At 33.1% G+C, this 22,070-nt stretch overlaps 2 protein-coding genes across 2 annotated transcripts; one reads left to right on the plus strand and one right to left on the minus strand.

Moving 5' to 3' along the window:
- Positions 1-1,151: 1,151 nt before the first annotated feature.
- On the minus strand, positions 1,152-10,045 carry LOC133206180 (Bardet-Biedl syndrome 4 protein-like). Its single transcript, XM_061342111.1, has 13 exons — positions 9,944-10,045; positions 9,519-9,600; positions 8,749-8,892; positions 8,325-8,436; positions 7,656-7,728; positions 6,153-6,206; positions 5,708-5,835; positions 5,178-5,232; positions 4,781-5,002; positions 3,962-4,133; positions 3,549-3,618; positions 3,079-3,220; positions 1,152-2,961 (listed from the first exon to the last, which is right to left on the minus strand). The coding sequence occupies exons 1-13, from the start codon at positions 10,007-10,009 to the stop codon at positions 2,530-2,532; spliced, it is 1,752 nt and encodes a 583-aa protein (XP_061198095.1). The 5' UTR covers positions 10,010-10,045; the 3' UTR covers positions 1,152-2,529.
- Positions 10,046-15,456: 5,411 nt separating this feature from the next.
- On the plus strand, positions 15,457-21,433 carry LOC133204785 (uncharacterized). Its single transcript, XM_061340533.1, has 3 exons — positions 15,457-15,568; positions 20,583-21,107; positions 21,171-21,433. Exons 1-3 carry the CDS (start codon positions 15,505-15,507, stop codon positions 21,431-21,433), a joined length of 852 nt encoding a protein of 283 aa, XP_061196517.1. The 5' UTR covers positions 15,457-15,504.
- Positions 21,434-22,070: the final 637 nt, after the last annotated feature.

The following is a 22,070-nucleotide window of genomic DNA, read 5'->3' on the forward strand; positions in this document are numbered from 1 at the left end:
TGTGACTGAATGATTCCCCCCCCCCCCCCTAAATTTAAACAATTTTAATTGTTGATGTATCTTGTTTTGTTATGAGAATCAAATATATTTTAATCCAGGATAAAGAGAAATTCAGAATTTCTATAATAAAATTAAGCACACCAGTGGCGGATCCAGGAATTTCATAACAAGGGGGGGGGGGGTTAGAAGGCAGGGATGGGGTCTGGGGCTGCATTGAAGCCCCCAGTGGGTCTAGGGCAAAGCCCTGGATGAGGGTCTGAGCTGACGTATTCGTAGAAATAAGAGATGCGTTTCCTCGATTTTAGGATAATATAATAGACATATAAGTAGACATACAAAAAATTCAAATGGGGGGGGGGGGGTGCCCGGCGCGCCGGCCCTAGATCTGCCTTTGCACACAACCAAGAAAACAGTCTATGCACCTTTATTTGCAGTAAAAAATATAGCCCTCATGGTCTGGCATTTACAAGTAGGAATTTTAATTTTCTTGGGCAATGAAACTTTGAAAGTAACAAAAATGGCCTTGGGCCAAACTTTAAAATAATGTTGATTTGCCCTCTCCCAACTCTGGATGAAAAAACTGGGTCAGTAGGTAGGTGGGAAAAATGTTTTTTTCCCACAAAATTTCAACATCAATGATGAATTTTCAAAATTTAAGAAAAAATAATCGTTTCCTTGAGGTTAAAAAAATTTTTTTGAGTCAGGGCATTTTTACCCAGTCTGATAGGAGAGGGCAACCAAACAATTTTTTAAAGATGGCCTAGTCTTTAAACCTGTAACTTGTTATATGAAGCTGTCAAAAATATCTTTCACGCAACTGAAGCACTGAAACTGTTGAGCACAAACTGAATAAAATTCATTTTCTCAGCTATTAGGGAACAACTCTTCATTTTCTTGATTTCAGGGAAAGGGTGGGGTGGGGTGGGATGGGGTGGGAGAGGACAAAGAAAGAAAAAAAATCTCCAACCCCTTTAACTGTATAACAGTTAATTAAATTATTTTTTGAACTGCTGCCAATAATTCATTTTTCTTGCAAGTATCCAAGAGTTGTCCTTCCTGAGGAGAAAAAACGCTTCACTGACACAGTCCTGTCAATGGGAATTTTTGAAAAGACTAAAGAAAAATAGAAGTAAGGAAGAACCATTCATATATATGAAATTATCCTAGTTTTATTGGAAATGGATGGACATTTACATTCTCTTGGAATATTTATTCATTAACCTTTTGTAACCATGGATACACACATGGTTATACAATATCCAATTACAATGATAGTATAAATCAAACTTCTTGCCAACTTGTATTGGAGTAATAAAATTAGATGGGTTCACTCTTCTTCAATTTAATTTTGAAAAGGTCATATGCAGTAAAAAAACAACAACACAGTCCTGAATTACTACTGGTTATGCTTTTAAGAATAAACCCTGATTCAAAAGCAAAAATTACATTTTGAATTTATATTCTAATATGAATACATATTTGCTAATTTACAGATATGGGCATTAAAAATTATGGCATATGCATATTTCTTTGTAGATTTAATATGCAAAGCACTTTTCTGTAAAAATATGACAAAAGTAAACAACCGATGAAAATCATTTTGCACAATTCTCTTAGTGCATACAAATATTATAATGCACTGCTCCTTGATACTGATCATTTACCTGTAAAGCATAAGAAAGCATCATGCATAATGATGTTTTAATAATCTCTTGAAATACACAAAACAACATAATTCTTTACATCACAAAAAAATTAGCTGAAGAGCTATCACTGCTACAAGATTCAGTGTAAACATGTGACAATTATCTCGCTTAAGAATCACAGATCCACAGATTTAAATATAAAAAAAAACAAAAACAAAAAAAAACAAAAAAAAACAAGAAGTCTGTGAGCCAGTGCTCTCTAATAATACTCCCACTCCGATGTGAATACACAAGCTCACTTATGGACAGACACAGTGATAATTAGAAAATTGACATCTGATTTGTACAAAAATGAATCCCAACATATAGCATGCCTAAACATAGAGTGTTTTAAAATTTCAAGCATCTGCGATTAGTTGCTGAGAAAACTACCACTCAAATTTGTTATGTATGGTATGGACAGATGCATAAACAGGAAATTGACATCCGATTCATACAAAAATGATTCCCACCATATGGCATGCCTAAACAAAGGTTGTGCTAAAATTTCAAGCATCTGTGATGAGTAGTTGCTGAGAAAACTGCGACCAATATTTGTTATGTATGCTACGAACAGACGCACGGATAAACAGGAAGTTGACATCGGAATTGTAAAAAAATGAATCCCACCATATGGCATGCCTAAACAAAGAGTATGCTAAAATTTCAAGCATCTGGAATGAGTAGTTGCTGAGAAAACTGCGACCAAAATTTGTTACGGACAGACAGACACACAAACGGATGGACAGACAGATACACAAGGGTAAAACAGTATACCCCCCTCTCCTTCGGAGCGGGGGTATAAAAAGAATCACAGATCCATGTGACACTCTGCCACAGGTAGTCATGATGGTGGGGGGTGAACAAAATCCTCCTCATTTTCCTCTTCTTTGATCCCTCCACTCATTGCATCATCATATGAGGGGGGTCCATCAGGGGGGTTGGGAAGGTTTTCCAAGTCACTGTGCTGTGATTTAAATTCAAATTCAGTTTTCATAGTGGTGAGGCCTCTGGTTGGGGGAAGAGGAGTCTCCCCCATGCGACTGGGACCCTTCTCATCCTCGTAAGGATAATAAGGGGGTATTATGGGAGTGGCAATTTGCTCACGATCCATGGGGGACTTGACTGTGGGAGGGAGACTGACTCCACTGGTGGTTGCTGGTCTATCAGGCTCTGCTTTCTCTGACGGGGTGGTTCCTTTCCCGGCCCCTTCATTCCACACCAGACTTTCACCAACTTGTAGAACAGTTCCTAGTTTCTGAGCTGCATCCTGCATCTTAAATGAGAAATTGAGAAAAATCAAACAAAATTACATAATTTACAAAAACTCTCATTCAACTTTCAATGACTTCATTGTTTGAGTTCTTAATCTCTCCTTCAACGTTTTTCTAACCTCCTGATCCCCTGCATTTGGATTGGTTGTCTTCATGATTCTGTATCTACTCTCAAATTCCTTGTAATTTTTCAGAGCTGCACTTTTGTCACCAGTGTTGTGCAAAAATATTGCAAAGTTGAGACTCATTGCAGGGTCTTTCCTGAAATGTAAGAATTTTGTTGGATAATTTTTTTTAAAGGTATTGCTATTCACAAGTTCATGAAAAAAATAATGTTATTGAATTCAACTCACCATACAGTCAAACCTCCATATCTCAAACTCAAAGGGACCGAGATAAAACTTTGAGATATCCCAGGATTCAAGATATCCAGGGAAAAATACTTAAAGAATAAGGGGTTAGAACTTCCAAATCACCTTGACATATCCATGGTATTCAAGACATCAGTGTTCGAGATAAGTGTTTGAAGTTCAACTGTATATATATAATATAATTTTTTTTTAGAAATGCCTTGATGGAAGTGACTTACTGTTCCAGAGTTACAGCCTGTTCATATGCCTTCCTTGCGTTGTCAGGGTCCTCCAAATGAGTCAGGGCAACTGTCCAAATTAATTTAAAAAAATATATAATCTGAACAATACTTCATCAAATTTGCATATGGATAATTACTCTATATTTGTAGATTGGTTCAATAAAATAATTTTTATCCCTTTTTAGATAATAAAGCTTGAATCATGTATTAAAAGAATAATTTTGCAATTTCTAAGCAAATTAGGTATTAAAGAAGGCAATTTCAAAGTGCAATGAATTCTTGAATTATTTAAAACATCCAAATACTCAAAAATTCATGTCAGATCAAATAAATAAATTACATGCATTATTAACAAAAATCTGTTGGATTTTTTTTTCATAGATTCATAACTTTATGCATATAATGTTTACCTCCCAGGAGCATAAATAACTGAGCCATTTTGGGACGCAAGTTAATGGCTGCACTGAGGAAGTGGAAAGCAGACGCATACTGCTGCATAGTGAGATGGACCAATCCCAAATTATAAAGAATCTTCCAGTCAAACGGGGCCATATAGTTAGCACGCTTCAGGCAGCTAATTGCCTGTAATATAAGATATTCATATACATAGTAAAAATTCCAATTTAGCCATATATCAGGGCTGTGTTCAAGATCATAGCAGCTACTTAGCTTTAGGTAGAGCTACCATCGTCAATGATATGCTAGCGACTACGTAGGGATGACAAGTGATAATTCATACAGTGCATTCAATAGACATAGCGGCTAGCCTATAGCTGCTAGGTTAGATATCAACCTAGCAGCTATAGTCTTAAATGCAGCTCTGCTTTCTGTTCATTCCAAAAAAAAACAAACAAACAAAAACAAAAAAACTAGCTTCTGTCAGGATAAGAAATACACTATGATGAGTAATTTAAGAAGTTAAACAGTGAAACATTATTTTCTCCATTTTGAACCTTCAAAGTATTCAGATTTTGATTCTTAAAATATTATTTCCTTACACTAAATTTATAGAAGTAACTGATTTGCAATGTTTCATAGCTGAATTTATACTGATTTCAATAGAATCACATAATTATGCTAAAAACTTGACTTCCACAAAAATGAAAACTGGGTGTTGTAAATATTACATGTTTCAACTTGACAAAATCTCTGAATGTAAGTAGTAAAGATTCATCCTTAGTTTTCATAGTACCAATGTAAAAGGAAATCTGGTTGCTTAAAAAACTTACAGCAACATATTTCTTCTTGCCAAAGAAAGCCATCCCAATGTTATTCCACAACGGAGGACTCTCAGGGGTTGCTACTGCTGCAATCCTATATTTGTTCAGTGCCACATCAAAATCACCATGTGTCTGCATCATGCTCCCAGCTGCCATTATGGCCTTGACATGTGAAGGGTCATAGGTCATGGCATTACCAAGATTTTCAAATGCTTTTTGGTACTGACCAACCTGATATGAATAAATGAAAGTAATGGATTTAAAATACCGTGTCTATAAATTATATCATTTTGAGATACTCCTTTAATGAAAGCAAATTGTGTACTTTTCTTTTCCTATGAAAGTATAATCTTTAGAACACAGCATATGTAAGATGAAGTCTGTGAAGTTTAAAAACAAATTGTACCTGCATGTATAGAAGTCCCAATGTTGTCAGCATGTCTGGATTTTCTGGAGAATACCTACAAGGCAAAAAATCAGACCATCATTTTTTCAGACACTTTTTTAAAATACATACACATGCTATTTCAGATATCTAGACACAACAATTTTAAATATAGATAACAAACAATCTGTGTTTTAATTAAGCCTAGAAGGAAGACAGAAAAATTTCTGCATTTTATACATTGATATATCTGTTAGGCTAATTATCCAGTATATTGTCAATCTCTTTAAATCGATCATTGTGCAAAGTTTTCCATATTTATTTAGCCTACTGTTTGAACAATGATTAAAAAAAACAGCACAATAAATGGATTTTCAAAAAACTGCTTACTCTATATAAATCACAATTCATTGTTTTGTACTGAAAATACATTAACCAAACAATGCCATATCTTCCTTGGGGGGAGGAATGAAGTACAAAAATATCTGAAATATGTCCGAGATATAAAATCAATGTTTGCATGGTTTTATCAAAACAAAGGAAAAACTTACTCCACGGCCTGTTTATAAATCTCAATGGCTGCTTCTATATTGCCCTCCATTAGGTGAATCTTCCCCAGCATCACATAAGAAATTTCATGTCTTTTGAAAGACAATGCTTGGCTGAGACAATCTTTTGCCTATAAAATATGAATATGTATTTTTTATACTAAATGCATGGTCAATTCTATGAATTTTGTCATAGAATGATATTGGAAGAGAGATAACTCCAAATAAATGAATTCTCTGTTTACAAATTCTTCTTGCTCGTATATCATTAATAACTTTTTCTTCTAATATACATGTACATGTAGTAATTTACCAGATAAAATATTTTCTGTGAAAAAAAAGAAGAAAAAAAAGCTTTAAAAAAAATAATTCATAAATGAACAAGGGTTCTCATTTCTTAAAGGAAAATAAATTGACAATTAAGCTGTAAAAGAAAGATTCAGCTTACCATTTTGTAGTCTCTAAGATACATGTAACAAACTCCTTGATTATGTGCTATTTCCTGAAATTGTAAGTATGTGTATTTCTCAATGTTGAATTAATTATGTATTTAAATTTGAAAAAACTGTTGACAATTAGGAATGGAAAAACCTACTTCACTGTCACTAATGATATTCAATTTTTTTTTTAAAAAACTTTGTTAAATTTTGAAAATCATTTATACAACATGTTATATTTAGAGTACGAGTTTCCTACTGTATCGGAGATACAGGGCGAGGCTTAAGGCGAGAGTGATAGCTCGAGCCGGGCCCCGCCCTGTATCTCCGATACAGTAGGAAACGAGTATTCTAAATGACTTGTGACATGACCTTTCTTATGACCTCGCTAATTTACATGTGTATTTGGGTATAAATCTCTCAACCAATCAGATGATTTTACAGAAAGTTGATTCAGTACCCCATTTTTAGCAATCGCAACTGAAATTCCGAGTGAGGTGGACGTGCAGGTATCTATCAATTTAAATAATTATAATTATGAGATGCATTATATAATGTGTTTTCCCAAAATTTAATTTATATTTGATTGCTTAGGTTTTTTTTCTTTCTATTTAGCTCTTGTTGATTTTTTTTAAATCTAAGCTACGAATTTAGTGCAAAACATTTTGATACATAAGAATCATATATGGGAATGTATTTGAAGCAAAAATGTTTTGGGGAGGTCGTATTCTGAGAGAAATGTCCGACAATGTCATCGACCGGTCGTCATACATGTGTATACAAAATTCTTGGCTCCAAATTGAAATAAACAGATTATAAGAAAGGGGGCATATTACCTTCATGTTTGAAACAAAACGTAGAGGAACCAAAGGCAGATCCAGCACTCACTCGCACGCGTCGATGTCCCCCCCCCCCCCTTTCGATTTTTTTTTCTTTTTTTTTTTTTGGCTTTCGTAAATTATGTTTGCTAAACTTGTATACACTTTTAATTTATAAACACGAAACAATCACGCACATATAGTGTCAGGCCTGATTATGAATCTACCCCCCCACGAAACTCCCGACTTTCCAGTTTGGACATTTTTTTTTTGAAGAAAACCATTTGTGTACTGCCCCCACTCCCTCCTTTCTAAAATTTTTTAATCCGCCACTGGTAACTTTTCGTTGTAAAATTCTATTCTTTATTCATCTCAAATTTTGAATAAATACTAACAGCGCTATCATGCAATTTGATTGATTTGTCTATAACATTTAAGATACGGATTCAGTTTTCCATCATCGCTAAAAATAAACCGTACTGTATCGTTGATATTTTTCAGATACAGTACAGTTTCTGCTCATTTGCATGAGAAACGCCCACTAAAAGTGTTCTGTATCGCAGTTATTGTATGGCTGACTTCAAAGGAAAACTCGCCAGGTCATGTCACAACTACTTATGTAGTTTCTCAACTGAAGACAAAATTTTATACAATCAATAAAAATTTTCAAATGTGAAATAGAAATTTTAGAAATACCCAATCTCTGTCGCTCAGCTTAGCAGCCTCATTGTATAACTCCACGGCAGCTTTGTGTCGAGCCAAAAGAAATCTGAAGAAATGAATAAAGATCGATATCATGTTTCTTTCTATAATTGCTATAATTTTCCTCTCACCCTCTCAATCTTTCTCTTTTTTTAAGGTTACTCAAGAAATAAAATTGCTTCAAATATTGTCCTTGAAATACATACAGACATCAGTTCACAACCATTCTCTCTGTTTTCAATATAATGAAGATTGCTCAAACACTGGATTCTAACCAAGTTTTTATAAATAGCACATTTTCCTTGCAAATTTTCTTGTAAATGTTTGGGTATATGTTGACCAGGTACAATAGACAAATGCACTCTTGATTCCCATGGTCTATGGGTACAGTACAATGTCTCTCACACTGTGTTGTATCCTTGGATGAAAAAATATTATCTATCACCTGATATATGAGCTGTAGTTTGGAAGTAAACTCTGAAAGATTGGTATCCAATGAGTGGATAGCAAATGGGTTAAAAAGGGGACTTTATAACTATGTCTACAGAATACATGTACTTTATGTTGGTTGGCATAACCTAAACATGTTTTCATTAGCTTTCACCAACTGTCAATATAACCACCCTTCTAATCGCCTACAGAGAGATTTTTATTAAAACTTACAGTGATCGAGCCACCTGTTTAAGGTTGTCAGCACTCTGTGGGTTCAGTAGTGTACAAGTCTGGAATAGCTCTAAGGATTCCTGGATCCTCCCCTCCTGTCTCAGAACCAGTGCTGTTTACCACAAAAAATAAAAAGTCTATCAAAACTTTATCATTTCTTGACTATTTCCCTATAAAAACTTGTGTAGATGTACAAAGTAAACTTTTTTTTCAATTGCGTTAATTTAATAACTATCTTAATGTATATGATGTTGGCAATCTTGCAAAGATGCCATTATACTTTTATTTTCAAGGAGACTTTTTAGCATGTATTTCAATCTGATCATTTCATGATTGCTAGGTTTTTAATTCCAGAGTTTAATGTTAAACCTTTTTTAATTTTTTCTGAAACATACTTCTTTAATGGAACATTGTTCATGTGTACCTTGAGTGTAGACCGCATATTCACACATCCCACCACTTTCAGCTAGGCCTTCCTTGATGATGGATTTACAGATGTCAAACTCTTTTCTTACATAATGGAGGTGTATCAACCAGTTCCTTCTCTCAAATATAGGCAGCTCTGGAGCTGCAATAACATGGGAAGCATTTACATATCACTGATGCACTTTAATTTTTCTAAAGTCAATTTTAAGTCCAATCCTCACTTTTTTTTTAATCAAATGGTTAAATTGTAAAACTAAAAATAATGAAAATGATGGACTAATTCTTTTCCAACATGGTGGCTTAATCATAGCAACAACATACATGAAAAAAATTACATACGAGGATTTTAAAATGCAATTCCCAATGACACAAAACTATATTTTGAATCTCAACCTGATACATTAGGGGTGTGCAAAGTTGAATAATATTTCTATTAGTCCTAAATTTTGTCTTCAAAAAAAAGACCTTGCGTGACACAGTAACCGCAGGCCACAGGAGTTTACTGAAAATTTTAACGTCATTAAGAGCATGCAAAACATGATTTGAGAGATTTAGAGAGTTGCAGAATTCTTTAATATTATTACTAAACGGTTTCATTGTCGAACATATTATACATTAAGTTAGAATTATCACCCATGCTTGTTTTACTGCATTGCCAATACACCGAATGCATTCTTCCATTAAACTGGATCCATAGAACATTATCATCTTAGCGATAGAACATTTTAACAAAAATAATAAGGAACGCTTCAGTAAAATAACCCGCACCTTTTTTAGGTTTTGGCTTTGGAGCAGCTGGAATATTGACGACAGGTGGTGGTACTTCTGGGGCACCAGATGGAACATCATTCTGTGAATAGAAATTGTTATTTGTACAAGATCATGACAAAGTGTGGTGAGGGCTTTTTCCGAGACATTGTTAGATTATTCAAACTATTTTATCAATTTTAGTTTATTCAACCTATTTATGACTTTTATTTGATATTTCACGACAAAAATTTGTTTTACGAAAAAAAAAAATTAAAAAGGTATATTAGGCCTCTAGATTCTACTTTTTTTACACTCAGTCAATGAACACAACAATTTGAACAATGCAATGACACCTTTTGAATATACCTCGGAAACAAGGAAAAAAAATCAAACCATGTTGGAAAATTTATATATTATTCTTGTGATAAGTCTGCTAAATTTACCTCAACTGAGCCTGTATTCTTTTCTTCAATAGGTGCACTAACTATTTCATCGTCTTTAGGATCCATTTTGTTTGAGATAGTTACGTGGAGTTGAAATTAAATGCACCTCGATCCCGATATGTAAAATAGATGTTAAGATATGGATTATCACCTAGCTTCATCGTCGCAAGCCACGGGTTTTGTGTCCATTCTATTTCCAACCCGTGGCTTGCGACGATGCACCTAGCTTATGGTTCTGAAATTTGGATTGCAGACTACAAATGTGATTTATTATTCTCAGATCATTTCCCATCTGAAAAAATACATCTCCATATATTTAAAGACATTCTGGGTGTTCATAGAAAATCATCTAATAATGCTGTTTTATATGAGTTGGGACAATTCCCACTATTTTATTTGTGTAATGAAAATATGTTTAAATTTTATTCAAGATTGAAAAATTTAGAGTCACAGAATGAGAGAAAATTTTTTACTCTACAACAGAAATTGTCTGTATCCTCATTGGACATATCACATAAAACTTAGTCGAGGAGCACTATATGAACAAAATCTGTGAACAGTTAAAGAACATTTCTAAATCAGATTCTGGAAATTTAACTTTTTATAGTCATATAATAAATTTAAATGAATATAAATCATAGAACTATCTACAATTACCAGTGAAGAAATCTGAAAGAACAATCCTAACAAAAACAAACAATTAGTGCTCATATACTACATATTGAAATGGGGAGATACTCAAGGCCACCTATTCCTAGAGAAAAAAACGTGGATGTCATTCTTGTAAACTTTTTATTGAAAATGAAAAACATTTTGTACTTCATTGTCCTAGTTTGATCAGTATAGATTACAATATTGTGATATATGTAATGTTCAATGTTACTTGAAGGAAAACCCTATTATTGACATTATCAACCCTCCAAGTATTAAAATTCCTAGAAGAGTATGTAACTTTCTGAAAGAGTGCTTTGATATTAGAAAAGAACAACTTACTATAGATGGTATTGTCAAATAAATGAATTGAATTGAAAAAAAAGGTACCTATTGAGATTTTTAAAGAATATGACATATAAATAATCAAATCTCATAAAAGGAATAGACTTAGAACTTTTCAAAATATTTAATTTTCTGGAGAAAAAAATGTTCGTATTTTGACATAGTCTTATACATATTATGGCCTTTTTGTGTTTAAGGGGGACCGATCCTCTGATAAGACAGATAACTTTCAAAGTAAAAAAAAATCCTAATATTACGCATAGTTTATTTTACCAGAGTTGAATAATTGAGACCTTTGAGTAGTCAAATTCGATAAAACCTGACACGTGATTGAAACATTAATCTATTTTCTTTTGCCTTATTTTTTCAAATTGTTATATTATATTTAACAAAAAAAAAAAAAAAAAAAAAAAATTAAATCCATTATTAAAACTTTACAAATTGAATAGTTGTATCTTTTAATTGACAATTTTGAAATGATTTAATGTATTACTTTAGAGGATCTAGAGGGGGTGGGGGTCCGGATACCCTGGAATTCACAGTGTTTTTACATGTATATATAAGTATATACTGAAACAAATAAAAAAGGAGTTTTGAAACACCCCCCCCCCTCCCCCTTTAGAAAACGTGGACCTTACCACCATCACAACGAAATATGTTTGTTTTTACGTTTGGGAAAGGAATTTAGGATTTTTTTTTTTTTTTTTTTTTTTTTTTGCTTGTCAAGAAATTTCTGGATTGGATTTTTTTTTTACTGGGGGGTGGGGGGGGGGGGGGGCTGGAAAAAATTCCTAGATACGCGCCTGTATTAAGTATCATATGTAGAATTTTTATTAGTATTACAAAAAAATATCTATTTATAAGAAAGATAACTCTTGTTAATAGTCATATTATTTTCTTACAAGCACATAAAACATGGTGATATTCTGCCTTAGGAAGCAGTGCTTTATTATGTTTCCTAATATGAATTTAATAGGTATGACACTAAATTTTATTTTTATATACATCTAATATTTTAAATTTTATGTTGTGATAATAAATTATTACTTTTCTATTCTCTGTGTTGAAATTTTTTCATATCATGGTCTGAGATAAAAAAAAAATATATGAAAAAATAAGCAGCGCTTCATACCTCAAACTATTTTTCATTTAATTCTAATTCTATAGCTCTTGATGAAAATTAATGTTGGGAAGTAAAAAAAAAGTGAAATTTAGAACAGAGGGTCGTTATTCCTTAATTTGCTTTTGTATTTAGTTGTTTTTTTTAATTGTTGTTGTGGGTTTTGTTTTTTTTTTGGGGGGGGGGGGTGGGGTGGGGTGGGGGGTGGGGTGTTTGTTTGATTGTTTGTTTGTTTGTTTTTTTTTTTTGTTTTTTTTTTAGGGAGGTGTTTATATTTTGTTTGTTTCGTAGTGTTTGTTTGTGTTTTGACTTATATTTGGTGCAAATATCGATAAAATTTATAAGTATAGTGGCGCCTGTGATCTCATAAATCACACGATACATTCATTGCTACACAATGAGCCTTTAAATCATTTCTTTTCTTTTAAAAGTCACATGAAAAATCACGAGTTACCGGTATTAAATTTGATCCAAATTCAGAAGCTTACTAAACAATTTCTTTCAAACTTTTACTATCTAAAGTAAAACTTGGCGTACATGAAGTGGGGAGGGGTTGTATTTATGTTTAAGAGTTTAGGAGTAAAAAAAAAAATTAATATGAAAGCATACATAGCTAAAATGATAAATCAAATGTGATGTAAGAAAAAATACGATTTAGGTTTGATAAAAAATAATTTTGTCAAGAAAATTACCAGTATACTAGTATACGCTTACGTTGCGATGTTTGTGTTGCATGAGCATATTAATAAACAGATATTTCATAAATATTAATTGTTGGAAGACCTCAGATGTCCACAACAACACAATTTTGACGAGTAGGTGAAATTATCTTGCTGAACGAGCACGCTTTCGTCCTGTGAAGCCATTTTGAAATCCATTAACACCAGAATTTTTTTTATTTTTTTTTTAATTTTTTTTATTTTTTTTTTTATTTTTGTAAACGGTGCTTTCCTTGTACTAAGATTTTTTATGCCTTGTATTCGGAGATTTTCCACCGTGGACGTTGAAAATAGAATGGGAAAAGCCCGTAAATTGCCACCTTTACCAACTTACGAAACACCTGGAAGTTTTCATTTATCAGAATCAAAACCAAAATAAACGGTTGCTACTAGGACTTTCTTATTTTCCATGTATTTTTCTTGTCGCAAGACTTTTCTTTACCAACATTTTTTTTTACCTTATGACCTTCACCTTGAAGTTTGACGTCCTTCTGAAAAACTTCACATTTACCATGACTTCTGAATAGTTGGTGCTAGCGCTTTCATATTTCAAAAGTGTATTTCTTGTGACACGATTTTCTTTGGGTACGAACATTTTTGACCTCATGACTTTGACCTTGGAGTTTGACGAAATCTTGAAAAACTCCAACCTGGCTATAAAATTTGAACAGTTTGTACTAGGGCTTTCGTATATATCACATGTGTAAAGTCCTTGTGATAAGTTCTTTCTCTTGGTACCAACTTTTTTGACCGTATTTTCTCGACCTTACATTTGAAAACTTTGGTTATAAGCCACAATACGGGGACATCAGAAACACATCTTGTTTAGCATTGTTTTGCTTCTGTAACTTATTAGATCGGTAAACTGTATTTTAATTACTAGTTGTTCATTTTCCTTCCTTTTTCTGAGATATGGTATATTCGGCACAATTTTCAAAATCACTATACAACTTTTCCATTTTGAAGAAAGATGAATATATTTGTCTGAAAAAATCTTTTTCTATCACAATAAACACGAACGTTTGGACTCATTACCTTTCAAATGAATATTTGTAATTTTTTCTGAATAGTTTTTATTATTGTTAAAGTCACTTATAAAGTGGGCGCAATAAATTTTTATGCAGTTTGTTTGATGTTAGAAATAATGAATTAAATTTGCCATAGTATGAAAATTAAGTCATCAGGTTCAGATATCAAACATGATAGGACAGACTCAGTGTTATATATAACATAATATATACTATAGTGTATTATATAGGATCTTCTTATTAGTAATACGTACTGAATAACGCTGAATTAAAAAAAACAAACAATAAAAACACAAATAAACAAATAGACAAACTATACAAAAAAGGAAAGAAAAGGCTTCTCAATTTCAAAAGTAACAAGAGGTCCATGGGCCACATTGCTCACCTGAGCACATTGGCTTAGCAAAAGCGCAAATCAGTTCAGTATTGAAAAGATTACCGGGGGGGGGGGGGGGGCTTGACTTTTAAACTACCTGATGATGCTTCCATGTCAATATAACAAATGGCTTTGTTGTACTTGAGAAGGTATTTTTAAAGGTTTTTCCTATATATTTCTATGTAAAACTTTGATCACCCATTGTGGCCCTGCCCTACCCCCGGGGGTCATGATTTGAACAAACTTGAATCTACACTACCTGAGGATGCTTCCACATAAGTTTCATCTTTCCTGGCTCTGTGGTTCTTGAGAAGAAGATTTTTAAAAGATGCTATTAATTTTTCACTAATTCTTTATTATCTCCCCTTGAAAGAGGGCGTGACCCTTCATTTGAACAAACTTGAATTCCCTTCACCCAAGAATGCTTTGTGGCAAGTTTGGTTGAAATTGGCCCAGTGGTTCTGGAGAAGAAGTCGAAAATGTGAAAAGTTTACAGACAGACGGACGGATAGACGGAAAGACGGACTACAGACAAAATGTGATCAGAAAAGCTCACTTGAGCTTTCCGGTAAGCTAATAAAAACAAAAAAAATCTACTATTAATTAAATAAGTATTTATATTTTCACCATTTGCAGATCTATTTTTCGGTTCGCTGGCACTTTCCCCTAGTGCAACCGAATGTCATAAAGTTTTTACAAGGCAAATCTTTTAATCCTATTTAAAGCTCCATATTCTATTAAGCGTCTTACAAAATCTCCCAAAAGAGGCAAACGTGCTACTGAACATATCTAAATTTTATATACCTCTGCGTAGCCATTTTAATAATTGCAAACATGGAATTAAATGTCCCAGTGCTCCGTGGTTTTGGGGGGTTTACATGGCACTAGCCTCTATAGAATTGTTGAATAGGTAGGTATTGCTAATTGAAAGCTGAGTGTGTTTGATCACGATTTTCAACTCGCCATTGGTTCTGTGTTGTATATTGCGTTCCCTGGTTGACCACTCACGGTTCCACGGACATTGGTCTGCGTTCAGAAAAAAAAAAACCTCGTGGGATTATTACCGTGTAATATAATAATCACTAATTACTGCGTGACATGGAATTAAATCATTATTAGGTGAAATAAACAAATACCGTGAACTGGTTTTTCATGTACGGGTGGATACAGTGATTTTATGCGTTGGATTTTCGGTATAAAGGAAGAAAAACAAAACAACAAAAATGAACAACATTTATCCCGAATTATATATGCTTTGATATAAATGGATGGATACATCAGGGGAAGGAAAAGGAAGAAATGTGTGTTAATGGACAGAAAATATGGGCTTGACCGAAAATGGATATTTCTTGAGTCTTTCGCTTTTCCCAGTCTTAGTACAAGCAGGTACTTTTTGATTTTACTTCAAATCGAATGTTATTTTTTTTTTTTTAAGAATTCTTTTCTCTTCTTAAAATTAAAACGGAGCTATACCAATATTCAATTTAACTTTTATTATTTTCTGTTCTTTTCTATACAAATGTATTTATCATTATTTTGATCTTAGTTTTCCTATTGGGTCTTTCACTAAACTTTAATTCCCATGAATGTATGTTGACGATAATTATTCGAGTGTGAAACCAAAAAAAAATAGGGATGTTTTTGATTTACTAACCTGTTCTGCAGTGATTAAACGACGCCAAACAAATCATGGGTGTTCAAGTGACCTTAATCACTTCTAAATCACAAACATAGCAAAGTTGGCAATGATTTTGAAATTATACAAACACTTGCTTTGGGTTAAAATGTTTTAGAACAGAAATTTTAATGTGTACAAGTTTTGTGATATACGTATTTGCTGAAATCATTTGTGGATAATCCAACGGGTTCTTGCAAGAAATATATATACTGAAAATTAATCCGATAATACATTTTACATGGTGAAGTCATGAAAGTCATATAGAAATCATACAAAAAATTACAAAAAGAAGCTAGTTTTCAGGAAAACGCTGTTAAAATGTCTTTAATGTCGTCTGCGTTTTATTTTGAATGTAAACTCTTTCAAAATTCAAAATCTTTGCAATTTTCTGGAAATAATCCTCTTAAATTTGAAGCAACAGTATTTAACTTGACATTTCTATTCACGTGGAAACTTGATTGGGGTGTTCATGTTTGACGGTGATTTACAAATTAGTGATCAATTAAAACCCATTCAGCTGGATAAATACTAATAAACGATATCCGAGGAGCCAGTCCGTTGTCGAAATCACAATTACATACGTAATTTTATTTGTAAGTCAAGTGATTTAATTGACTAGTTACGCCTTAATCTTCTGACACATATGCTGTTTGCATTGCCGAGTTTATTTGTTCGATTCAATCATGGTAAAAAAAAACTCGCGGACTAGGAATCCGTACGCTTGGCTCATGTATATGTTTGTCAGCAATACACATTTTCACTTGCAAATGTTTTCCCTTTATGTAAACCGGGCCATTTAAGATCTCCCAAGATTTGTGGTTGGATATGGTTTTTATCCAACGAGTTGTGTGTGTGTGTGTGTGTTTGTTTCTCCCCAAGTCTTGGCGAGTTTAACAGTTTGACACTGTTTTTGTACATGAAATTTTCACATTATTTTACTTCATAACGTTTAAGCGAAAACCATGTGGTGTGTGAAAAAAAAACCTGAGTGATATCCACGGGATAAAGGGGGTAAACATATGATAAAAATAAATTATTTCATGGGTTTAAAACTGTAGTTCTCAAGAATTTAATTACTACAAATCAGTCACAAATGTAAATATAAGTAATAAGGTATCATTAAATTTTTAAACATTTCTCAGGATGTAAATTATACGGGTGAGTATACCATAGAGCCCTTATGGGATTTCATTACATGACCGACCTGAATTAAAGTTAAAAAAAAGGATTCATTATTTCTTAATTAACAAAAAGGAAGTGAAATCAAATCTAAATTAAACAATAAATACTACCTTAGTGGAGATATACACAGCATTTGAATAGAACATATTTTATCGACAAAGTCAAAAGGATAAGATACAAGTTCTACAACTATACAGTAGTATCAAATATATCATCTAATTTCGAAAGAAAAATTCGTTTATAATAAAAGAAAATAATCTCAGTCAGCGAATAATTAAAGATTTCAAGCCTCGAACCCAATTCCTACGTTCAAATAAAACTCGCAAAATCAAAATGTAGTGGCAAGGCACGTGTGGGTGGGGTGGGGGGTTAAATTTCATTGTACAGATAGTAAAGTTTTAGTGATTGTATAAACTATTTCCGTAGCCTTGAATCAAAAGTATTCGTCTTAGGGTGTTTAATTGGCTAAATTTCTTATTGATATTCATGAGAAGTGTTTTTATAAATTTACAAATTTCAAGTGCCAATATTATATATAATGAGTACATGACGAATGAGTGAACAACCGAAGTATAAAGTCGCGTTTATATAGTAATTCACAATCATCCAAGTTCCTGTATTGCAAAGAATTTTAACCTTGTTAAATAATTTTAAAAAATGCTAAATTCAAAAGGGGGAGTTTTTGTACTTTTGAATACTCAAATATTTTATGTCTAGAAAGTAGATTATTCAATTGATTAAAAAAATATCGAGAAAAAACCTTTCTTAATGTAGTATAACCTTCTTAGATACAAATACACCCAAAAAAACTGACCTTGTACTTTAGTGAAAAGTGACCCCAAAATCTAGCTAGCAGAAAGGATTAATTTAATAATTTCTTCATTGTGTGTTGTTAGAATTTAAAAGGATTCTTTACATTGGCGATAAATTGGTTCAAACCGGACAATAAGTGGATAGAAATATATAGAAGTCCTCTAACAAACTGGAACATTTCCTTCCAAACCAATACATTTGTGTATTAGATTTTTTAGACTTTAAACACTTGAAAAGAGATATTCAGAAATACTGTCGTGGTCAGTGCTATATAATGTGTTACTTTCTGAACTTGACTTTCATGTTAATACGCCCAACTATTTATTTTTACGCAAACACTCAATGAAAATTTGGTTTTATTTTTGTGATCATTTGAAAAGTTATACAGAATTGAAATTGTTGACTTAAGTCTGTTCTCAGTCAAGATGTTTTTGGGGCCGTGACAAAATTCAGTTGTGATCAGTGTTCCACAAATGATTCTTCACAATTAAGACAACAAGATTTAGACAACACTAAACAGTGCTGTCTATTCCTACTGGGAGAAGTCATTCTGGTTTTATCTCTCTGTAGTTTTCACTGTCACAAAATAGTGTCCAGGCTATACCACCCAAATCCCAGATTTGAGTGGATTCAAACCTTACTATATTGTTGCCCAGAACCAAAATTGATCTCAACTCAAGGCCATACTTCAAACTTCAAGGTCCACTGGCAACGTACCTATGATATAACTCTGATACTTTTGATTTGAATGAATTTTTGTTTGTGTGAAATGTAAGTGTATGGGTATGTCATGTCTCAACTCAAAGTCACATTTTGCAGATCAAGGTCACTGGAAAAGTGATATAGTGTCAAGGACATAATTCTGACCCTTCGGATTGGAATGAATTAAAACTTAGGCATTTTGTTGCTTATGGCCTACAGGTGTTTCTTGACCTTGATTCAGGGTCACAATTAAAGGTCAAGGTCATATATCAATGATCAAGTTCCTATTGTAATGTCCAAGGGGCATTAATGGGGAATGGGAAAAAACATATAACTTTATCTAGCTAATTGATTGTTATGATTTAGAGAGTGTCTTGCGGTGCTGTAGTGCCAAGGACATATTCTCAGTAACTTGGATTTGAATGGATTGTGAATATCTGCCAAACGTTAGAGTGTGTGGGGGTTCAAATTTAGACGCTTTTCAGACTGGAAAGCAGTAATATAGTCCTATTTTTGGATGGTGATGCTGTCCGTTGCCTTGGTAGACACATTATTAAGACACAAAGGCGCTCAACTGCAATATTCCGATACACTGTAACTATTAGTAAGTCAATTTGGCCAATGCGATTTGCCATTGCAAAATGGGTTTCCTTCGATATAATTATTTTAATCTCAAGGAAAATGCAATGATAATCCTCTTATTTTACTTGCAGAACATTTACAGATTAAAACAGAACTACAGATTTGTATTAACAATTAACAAAAGAAATCTGTAGTTTTATTTCTTTAATGATTTGTTACAAAAGTTATGATTTGAAATGTAGCCACAATCAGAAAGCGCTTTTTAATACTTTACATAACTTGTTAAAATCCGTTCACGAGTAACCTTTGTTTTTTGCGATTGATTTTTTTTTTTTTTTTTTTTTTTTTTTTTACAGTTATATAAACATCTGATATGATGGGGTAGTTTTGAATAATATCCATTTGTATGACTATGTGTGTTAACAAAGAAAAAACAATTTCAGTCATATCTTTGCATTAATTATTCACATGTACTATAAAGACACCAAGGAATTCCATTTATTGGAGGACGATTTTACCACATACTTTTCGTTCTTGTAAAATCATATAAAATTTCATACGTGTCATTTTGTTTTTGCTTTATTTTGACTTTTAAATTTCAATTTTTTTTTAATTTCGTTTGTCTTTTCCCCTATTCGTTTGTTCTGTTTATCTGCCTGTCTTTTTTTTTTTGTTTGTTTTGGTTTGGTTTGGTTTCTTTGACATTGATATTTAAAATGAAATTAAAAATCACCATATCATGTATCAAACTAATTAATAACTAACTAATGAGTTAATTTTCATAAAGTTTACATATATGTGTATACAACAGGAAATCGGCACACAAAGACCAAATGATAACATAACCAAAATATCTTTAGTCATTATCAACCTTTTGTTATATTGCCATCATATATCCATAGGCTATATAACGCTGATTGTGTTTATTGATTTACATATAGGTTTTTTTTTCTGTGTTTTATAAGTAGGGCAAAGTGGTTTATTTTATTTATACATTGTTCAAGGCAAAGTTATTCTTGGATATTTTAAAATAATTGGTAATATTGTGTGCAAAAACATCAGATGAAAGAGTCGGTACGTTAAAATATACCTGTAACCTGGAAGGTATCTGCATAATACACCTCACACCGACTCATCAGGCTCCAAAATCAATTCGTTATCAAGCTGATTTGCACTCCAGTTCAAAAGTATACGTGTTCTGTGTCAATTATTTTGGCTGTCCTTGATCACTGTAATTTAATTAGTCGTGGTGTCATGCTTGCAGACATTTAATTCTTTTTGTTCTAATTAGGCGAAAAGTTCATTTATTAGGACGTCAAATTTCGGACAAAGAATAAAGTTTTACAAAGAGAGAGAGAGAGAGAGGGGGGGAGAGAGAGAGAGTTTGTCTTTCAGTAATTCAATAAGAACATATTAGCTAAAATGTGCTCTTTTTCATTTCAGAAGATAACACTTCAAGTGCTGATTACCCTAAAATCTTGACACCTATAATCGTCTCTTTCGGTGCACTTATCCTCGCATTTACCGTCGCTAAACTCGTTGACTGCTGTTGTAAGAAAACGCTCGAGAGAAATGAAAACCTGGAGTCGCTGGATGACAATACTAAGAAGATTTTACGAGCCAGATTGATTGTGATTCAAATGAAGAGGAAGGAAATGGCAAAGGTAGCCCCAACATTGGGATTCTTAAAGCGTTGGTCAACACGGTCTAAAGTATCAAAGAATCTTCAAATCGAGGCAACTCAAAAGGGTTCGAATAAACAAACTGTGATAACTGTAGAAGAAGCAAGCGAAAAGGAAAAAAAGAACAATTCTGCTTTAGGTGGTTTTTTAAAGCAAAACAAAGTCTCAAATGGAATACCAAATTTAACCAATAAGAACCAAAAACAACATAATGTGTATAAACAAAACAAATCTGATTCCTTAAAGGGGAGCAAATCTGAAACTCCAACACCCACTTCCGGAAATGATTCTGCGCGCTCACAAGACAAAGTGGATCTAGTCATACAAAGTTATCCGAGTACTCCCACACCCACTTCCGGAAATAATTCTTCGCTTTCGCAAGTTTCATCACCTAAATCAGTGCCTTCGTCAGAACTTTCGAATCAAACATCAGGGATTTCAAAATCAGATTCTGACCCGAGAAGGCCCTCAGGCAAAAGCGTAACTTTTAATGAAAATGTTGAAGTAAAAACAGAGGATGAAATAGAAAACAAACTTGATTCTGTGAAAGTAGTAAATGAAACTCCAACTACAGACTCTAACAAACCGTCCAACCTGAAAAAGCCATCTTGAAGGGGGGAAACATCTTAAAGTTTGACTTCTCTTCAGATTTTCGTTCTGGACAGCATTTACATTGGACGGATTATCAATTGCACTTTGAGGGAAGCAATTATAGTTAAGTTGTGAATGAAATGAGTTCTAAAAGTGCCTTAACTTGGATTTGTCTTTCGAGACAAAATAGTTGTGAAATGTCAATATGATATGACCCTCTTATAAAACATTTTGGGGTACATTACTGTATCTTTTTTTTTCAATGTGCTTGTGTTTACTCCTTTGTTTTATAAGTGTTCTTTTGATGTCATGCTAACATACAACCGTATGTATCCTGTGGGATATTTTCCGTTCACTGATGGATAATATTGAAATTAACCTCATTACTACGGGGTTCATTTTTTTACTGTGAAAAAAACCCCCGATTTTGAAATTGAAAAGATGTATTATTTCATGTTTATAACTAATTGTGCCTTGTTTATACATTCACTGAACACAATGTTTGTTGGCCACTGGGCAAATTGACTGTATTAGGGCATGTGTATAAAGAATTTCCACAGAAAAACCGTCCACCCATCCTGATAACGTCACTATGTTAGATGATACTTCAAGAAATTTTGTTGACATAAAACGATCGTTTTCTGTAAATTTTTAAATT

Source organism: Saccostrea echinata, unplaced genomic scaffold, assembly GCF_033153115.1.
Source record: "Saccostrea echinata isolate AGI-Se365-2 ecotype Australia unplaced genomic scaffold, CSIRO_AGI_Sech_v1 ptg000054l, whole genome shotgun sequence".
Taxonomy (NCBI): domain Eukaryota; kingdom Metazoa; phylum Mollusca; class Bivalvia; order Ostreida; family Ostreidae; genus Saccostrea; species Saccostrea echinata.

Coding starts and splice junctions, on each gene's coding strand:
- LOC133204785 (XM_061340533.1), top strand. CDS start 15,505: ATGGGCTTGACCGAAAATGGATATTTCTTGAGTCTTTCGCTTTTCCCA. Junction 15,569..20,582: donor CCCAGTCTTAGTACAAGCAG/GTACTTTTTGAT, acceptor TTTTCATTTCAG/AAGATAACACTTCAAGTGCT. Junction 21,108..21,170: donor AACACCCACTTCCGGAAATG/ATTCTGCGCGCT, acceptor GTACTCCCACAC/CCACTTCCGGAAATAATTCT.
- LOC133206180 (XM_061342111.1), bottom strand. CDS start 10,009: ATGGATCCTAAAGACGATGAAATAGTTAGTGCACCTATTGAAGAAAAG. Junction 5,233..5,707: donor ATTTATAAACAGGCCGTGGA/GTAAGTTTTTCC, acceptor TTTGCCTTGTAG/GTATTCTCCAGAAAATCCAG. Junction 5,003..5,177: donor TGGGACTTCTATACATGCAG/GTACAATTTGTT, acceptor TATTCATATCAG/GTTGGTCAGTACCAAAAAGC.